Here is a 6,866-nt window from a genome sequence, read left to right on the forward strand (position 1 = left end):
ATCTAGTCCAGCATCCTGTCTCACACAGTAGCCGGCCAGTTCCTCTGGAGGGCCGAAACATCCTGCCTCACACAGTGGCCATCCAGTTTGTCTCAAGGGCTAAAATAGGTCAGAGAGGCCAAGGCCTTCATTAGAACATAAGAAGAGTCCTGTTGGATCAGACCAGTGGTCCCTCTAGTCCAGCATCCTGCCTCACATAGTGGCCACCAGTTCTTCTTAGAAGCTCTAGAATTCAAAGGCTGACTGCCTCTGAACACAGAGGTTCTCTTCAGTCACCATGGCCAGTAGCCACTGCTAGATTACTCCTCCATAAATCTATATGATTCCCCTTTGAGGCTGTCTATGTCCGTTCAACTAACATCCCTGGTCTCGCCATTACAAAGAGGAAATGACCGTCAAGCCGCATAAAGTTGAACAGTTCAGTACCACGTCAGACATGTATTAACCATCGAAAATAGTTTATAGAAGTACTCTTAATTCATAGAGAATTAAGCCCACATGGTGAAGCCCACATAGTGAAGCTTTCCCCCATGCCCTTACTGGGCTCCCCATGAGAAAAGGCTGCCCTCTGGATATCAGCATCCCAGACTGCTTTTGTACAGGTGGTCCCCAATTCATTTGAAGGTTTATTGCATGCTCTGGTTGGGAGCTGCCGGGAATAGTTTTTCGGGGCTGCGGGCCCTTTTCCAGGCTGTGGGCCGGCGGCAGCGGGGAGGGCAGTCGGCCGGGTTGCGCATGCGCGCTTGCACCATATGCAACCACAAACGTGCATGTGCTGCATTTCTGCGCATGCACGCATGCGGGGGTGCCGCACATGCACATTTGCGGCTGCGCATGGCGCAAATGTGCTTGCGCGACCTGGCCGCACACGCACGCATGCTCAGGAGTGCCGCGCATGTGCATTTGCGGCCGCGCATGGCGCAAACGCGCACGTGTGGCCCGGCGCGGCCCTTCGGAGGCAGGGAGCCGCGGCCCAGTGCCAGGGCCTTCGCGGCCCAGCGGTTGGGGACCACCGCCCTAAAGAACTGTCTTCCACTCCCCAGCCCTGTTGATAGTAGAAACTGATAACTGCATGTAACTTGCCTACATTTTGCCCTCTCTGTTTTATTTAAAAGCAGTGGTTGACACTGATTTAAAAGCTGCGGTAGAGGCTGGAGATAATAAATCAAAGAGAGGTTGTGAGTTGCAGTGAGGTACGTAAAACCCCGGCCGGAGGTGCTTCTCTGTGTCAACTAACTGCCTCGGTGGTGGGACTTTACCCAACAATGTGGTTCGTCAGCCGTGCTTCTGCCTTGGTGCCTGGTTATCTGCCTTATCTTCTTACCCAAAAGCTTCTTTGTGGCTCGCAGCTATTTGAGTTCTCTTTCTGGTGCTGCAGGAATTCTGGGCGGCTCTGGACCAGATCCCAGATCTGGGTCTTTGACATTCGCTGCTCACCGTTTCGTTGCAGGAAAACCTCGTCTCTTGTGCAGTCGTTTCATGTTAGGGTAACAGTCGTCCTCCCTTTTGTCTGATTCCCGTTTCCATTCCCTAAAATGTTATCAAAATGCAATTTCGGTGTGGCCGTCTCCTCTCAAAGAGTAGAACCGGGCTGTCACTTGGCCCGAAGTGGCCGAGGTGGCATAATTTCTGAGCAGAGCTTTCCTGCATACCCAAAAATCCCCCTCTGTAATGTAAAAAGAACATGGTAGGTCCTCCTTTGTTGTTCTTCATCAAAGGTAGCACACCGTGGGCTTAGATACAAGAGGGGACAAGCTGGAGGTCTGTGAGGAACTGGCAGGGAAAGGACAGTGCTATACAAACAGCTAAATTTCCCCCCTCAGGACTGTGGGTGTTCAAGCAGGCCCAATTTCCCTCATCTCCCTTCTCCCCCAGAGAGAAAGCAAGGAGCTGGGGTGACCCTGTAAACATGGCAGCATCGTTTCTGGCTACTGTGTCCTCAGCCTTCTACCAGTTTCCCTATTCTTGATGATCTTTAACACAGAGATTGGGAAAATTCCTAGAGAGTCATGCACCATGTTGACATCATTTCCAGGTAGGCTTGTTATTTCCTGGCCCAGCAATGATTGGGGGATGGGAGCACCTGTCCATGGTGTCACTTCTGAGCATTGTGGCTCACAGCCAAGGGCTGGCCGAAGACTGACTGGAGAGTTCCTGGAGGAGGCCAGCTTCAGACCGATCATTTTCAGTCTTTAGTGCAGCGTCTTAGACGCTGCGTTCTGCCTGTTCGTCCAAGTACAGGGTTGTGCAACCGTTTCAGAAAACGTTAGCTGCTTCAAAGTTCCTAGAGATTTCATTGAGATTTTCTCCTTGCTTTGGGGGGTAGAGGGGGGGAGAACAAGAAGGCCATCCCAAAATTGCATTGCTGACCCTGTTTCCACGTGTGCTCTAATCGCCAACAAGCCTCAGCATAACCACAGAAACTGATGCCTTCAAATTGCTAAATGCCTTCAAAACTGACCTGTGCTTCTTTTACAGAATGTGCCGTTGTTTCTTAGTGTTCTTCTGCCACGATGGAGCAGGGAAGATTTCAGAAGAGCCTATTTATTTTTATTTCTGTACTGTTCGTTTTGAAGGGCCAGTAGGCAGAACATCCATTCGAGATGTCCTTCTTGACTCTCTGTTGCAGGAGGCCAAATGGTGGCTCTCCAGATGTCCATGGACTACAATTCCCATGAGCCTCTGCCAATTGGCCCTGCTGGGTCCATGGCCATCTGGGGAGCCACAGTTTGGCCAGGCCTGCTCTGTTGAATAGGGGGTGGATACCACATTTATAAGTTCTCCCAGGGCACCAAAACACCTTGGACCATCCCTGCTAGGATATAAGTTCTCCCAGGGCACCAAAACACCTTGGACCATCCCTGCTAGGATATAAGTTCTCCCAGGGCACCAAAACACCTTGGACCAGCCCTGCTAGGATATAAGTTCTCCCAGGCCACCAAAACACCTTGGACCAGCCCTGCTAGGATATAAGTTCTCTCAGGGCACCAAAACTCCTTGGACCAGCCCTGCTAGGATATAAGTTCTCCCAGGGCACCAAAACACCTTGGACCAGCCCTGCTAGGATATAATTTCTCCCAGGGCACCAAAACACCTTGGACCAACCCTGCTAGGATATAAGTTCTCTCAGGGCACCAAAACTCCTTGGACCAGCCCTGCTAGGATATAAGTTCTCCCAGGGCACCAAAACACCTTGGACCAGCCCTGCTAGGATATAATTTCTCCCAGGGCACCAAAACACCTTGGACCAGCCCTGCTAGGATATAAGTTCTCTCAGGGCACCAAAACTCCTTGGACCAGCCCTGCTAGGATATAAGTTCTCCCATGGCACCAAAACACCTTGGACCAGCCCTGCTAGGATATAAGTTCTCCCAGGGCACCAAAACACCTTGGACCAGCCCTGCTAGGATATAAGTTCTCCCAGGGCACCAAAACACCTTGGACCAGCCCTGCTAGGATATAGGCAAGGGGCAGACGAGATCCCTGCTCTGTTAATGCCCCAACTGGCCAGTTGCGTGTCCACGATCCCCAAGTTCCACAAGACTTTCTCTCCCAGTAGCACCCAGGAACTGACTTCCAACTTCTTCCACAGGTGGTGGCTCCCGGCAGAAGAAATGAAACACAAAGAAGCGTTTTCAGCGGCGTAGGAGTGCTTCTTGTCAAAGGCACGCCTGGAAAGAGGGCAGAGGCCCAAATTTGGTCTGGGGAGACTTTGAATATTTAGCCAATCAATGTCCAGCTGCAAGAAATTGCAGAAAGTGGGGGCAGCATCTTTGATCATGTGGCTTAGTCAAATTCAAGGGCATGCAGGTTCTATGCCCTGGAAACCGGCCTTTGGCCAACTTGGCATTGAAACAGTCTCTGGCTAGCTGTATACCAGCCTCCTCCTGAAGCCAGGGGTAAAAATGCCAGAGAGTGCACCCTCCAAAGCAGTCATTTTCTCCAGAGGAGCTGAGTCTTGCTCCTGCAGAGATGTAACACTCCAGCCCTGAGTGGATTTACTGGGTTGGAAACGGCACAGGTGTCATTGCATTCAATAGAGTTGCCAGTTGTAATGCAAGGAGATTTCCAGCCACCGCCTGGAGGTTGGCAACACAAGCATATAGGCAGAAGACTCCCCACTGCAGCGGAAGGTGGGAAATCCCACAGAATCTCACATGCACTCACATTCCACGTATAGAGTTTTGTGTTCCGCGGAATTATTTACGGGTTAGGGTTAGGGAGAACGTTCCGAAATGACACCCGCCAATTACTTTGACCACATCATTTCCCCAGTGATGTTGTCCATGCTTACATATCAAAGCTAAAATGAGCTCACAGGATTCTCTAAAAAATATAGACTCGACTTCTTCAGACTGCGGGTGGACGATCACATATTTCAACACTCCCTTGCGTCAAATAAATTGTGTGAGTGGGAAATGAACATAGGAGGAAGCAGACTGTGCTGGAAACATCCTCCTGGCTGTGCTGGGTTGTATTTCTTTCAGATTTCCAGTGAGACGTTAAAGCATCCAAAAATGTGATCCCCACCACCGTTTGAAGAGGCCCCATGCAGCTCACCCCCTCGGTTCCACTTCAGGTAGCTGCATGTATAGGTAGACCAGGCTGCATAAATAGTGGCATTTCTAGGCTTTCCAAATTTGGTTTGGGAAAGGCCTGGAGATTTGGGGGTGGGGCCTGAGGAGGGCAGGGCTTCAATGGGTTATACTAACACCATCGACTCGATTTTCAAAGTGGCCATTTTCTCCAGGCAAACGGATCCCTAGAGATCGGTTGTCATCTCAAGAGATCTCCAGCCGCCGTTTTCTCTCTCAACTCCCATCAAAAGCCTTTTACTCTAGCGGATCTCTGGATATCGATATTCTCTCTACAAATTCTGTTTATAACGACAATAGAACTTCAGGTGGATTTGTACAAAGCTGCCGCCTTCTGCACATTTTATTTAAGTTGCAATGAAACACTGTGTTGAACTTAACAGAAGTAATTTTGTACGCGTCCGGATGCTGAGCTTAGTAACCTTCTTAATGGGGCTAATACTTTGTTAGTGTGTGTGAAGTTTCGTTCAGAAAACTGGGTTGACAGAACAGCGTTAACCTGTTTAAAAAGGGGGTTGAAGAGCTCTGCTAGGTCATTCCAAAGGTCCATTCTGTTTGATGGCCATAGAAGAACCTTAGTGAAAAGCTCCTGAGTTTATCTACCTTGGGAGCTCATTAGGTTTGGGCTCATTCAGATATGATGATAAGCCATGGTATGTTCTAATTATTACACCAGATGCAAGTAACACATTTTGATTTGTGTACATGGCAGGTCCTTGCCCCTTTCTGCTTCCCAGGAGAAAGGACATCCTAATAGAGGATGGAGCTGCTCAACAAATTGAGGTTTGTTGAGTTCACACGTATCACAACAAATCACAACGACCGTATTTACCCACAAAAAGAAGGTGGACATTGCTTAGAATGGGGGACCCCAGCCTTTTTGGGGCCTCTCATTTGGAATTCTGACACAGCATGGTGGACACAGCAACAATAGGTCTACCACAAAATGGCTGCCACAAAATGTCCTCCTCAGGACATAAAAGGATCGTCACAGTTTCACTTCAGTAAACACTGCAGATCCTTGTGCAACATTTAAATCTCAGATAATCCGAAGACTGACTGGGCAAAAAGCCCAACCTGGCTCCACCCACTTCCTGAAAAACCTTGGCAGCTGCCACAAAAGCTCTTGGCAGATGCCATGGCGCCCACAGACACCATGATGGGGACCCCTGCTATTATTGTATGTAACTCTAACTTCTCTGCAAATTTAAGAAGGCCCCTGAGTGTTCTTGATTAGAACTCTTTGAACGGGGTGCAAAACTTAAGTCTTCCTTTCAGGTAAATAGGATGCCCAAACAGTGATTACAAAACCAGGCAGGAACCCTGGTTTGAAATCTGGGTTTGATGCCACCCACGGAACCCCAATAGCTGTTGGCTTACAGGCAGCCAATTGAGGATTGTGCAAACCATGGTCCATAAACCACAGTTTCTTGAGATGCCTGAATTCACCCTTAGGAGGCATGTCCATTAAGGGATCAGGTTGCCAAGAAAGCCCTCCCCTTCAGCCTTGCCTCCCTGACATAGTAAATGGAAGATTCCAGTCATTGCACAGATAGCAGCGGTGGGCTCCTGATTCTTCCTCCCCCTTTCTAGTGACCGGATGCCAAAAGGGGAAAGGATCCTGCTCTTCTGGTTGTGTCAAAAAAGTGCCTCGGCCACTTCGTACCCCTCCAAAGTAGACCCTCCAACATCTGGCTTCCGTACAACCAAACGGTTGCTGCCATGCCGGGAAAGAAGTGGAAATTTCAGAGTGGGCTCACAAAAAACATTTGTTTTTTGTGAATTGCTGGCTTATTTGGGTAACTACAGCCATAACCTGGTCCCGAATGGACTGTACTGTCTCTAGCTGTGTACATATGCTACCGGAGTGCAATAAACTTTATTTAATAAGCTTCCAAATTTGGTTTGTTTGTTTTTTAGCGGGGAGGGGGACAATGCAAGAAATTCTTGACATGAGAACTTAAGAAGAGCCCTGCTGGATCAGACCAGTGGTCCATCTAGTCCAGCATCCTGTCTCACACAGTGGCCAACCAGTTCTTCTGGAGGGCCAGCAACAGGGCATAGAAGTTAAAACCTTCACATCAACAAGAGCCCTGCTGGATCAGACCGGTGGTCCATGTAGTCCAGCATCCTGTCTCACACAGTGGCCAACCAGTTCTTCTGGAGGGCCAGCAACAGGGCATAGAAGTTAAAACCTTCACATCAACAAGAGCCCTGCTGGATCAGACCGGTGGTCCATGTAGTCCAGCATCCTGTCTCACACAGTGGCCA

General features: G+C 49.3%; 1 protein-coding gene across 4 annotated transcripts in view; it reads left to right on the forward strand.

Annotated features, from left to right (window-relative positions):
• INF2 (inverted formin 2) overlaps positions 1-6,494 on the forward strand; it is an 89,727-nt gene extending 83,233 nt beyond the window's left edge. For 2 of the 4 annotated variants that reach the window (XM_077323837.1, XM_077323836.1), the window contains 2 exons: positions 1,116-1,193; positions 3,593-6,494. In XM_077323837.1, coding sequence (XP_077179952.1) covers positions 1,116-1,192 — 77 coding nt within the window. In that variant the 3' untranslated portion in view covers position 1,193; positions 3,593-6,494. The remainder of the gene's footprint in view (positions 1-1,115; positions 1,194-3,592) is intronic. The other 2 variants (XM_077323838.1, XM_077323839.1) reach the window with 2 other exon arrangements.
• The last annotated feature ends 372 nt before the right edge of the window (positions 6,495-6,866 follow it).

Source organism: Paroedura picta, chromosome 2, assembly GCF_049243985.1.
Source record: "Paroedura picta isolate Pp20150507F chromosome 2, Ppicta_v3.0, whole genome shotgun sequence".
NCBI classification, from domain to species: Eukaryota; Metazoa; Chordata; class Lepidosauria; order Squamata; family Gekkonidae; genus Paroedura; species Paroedura picta.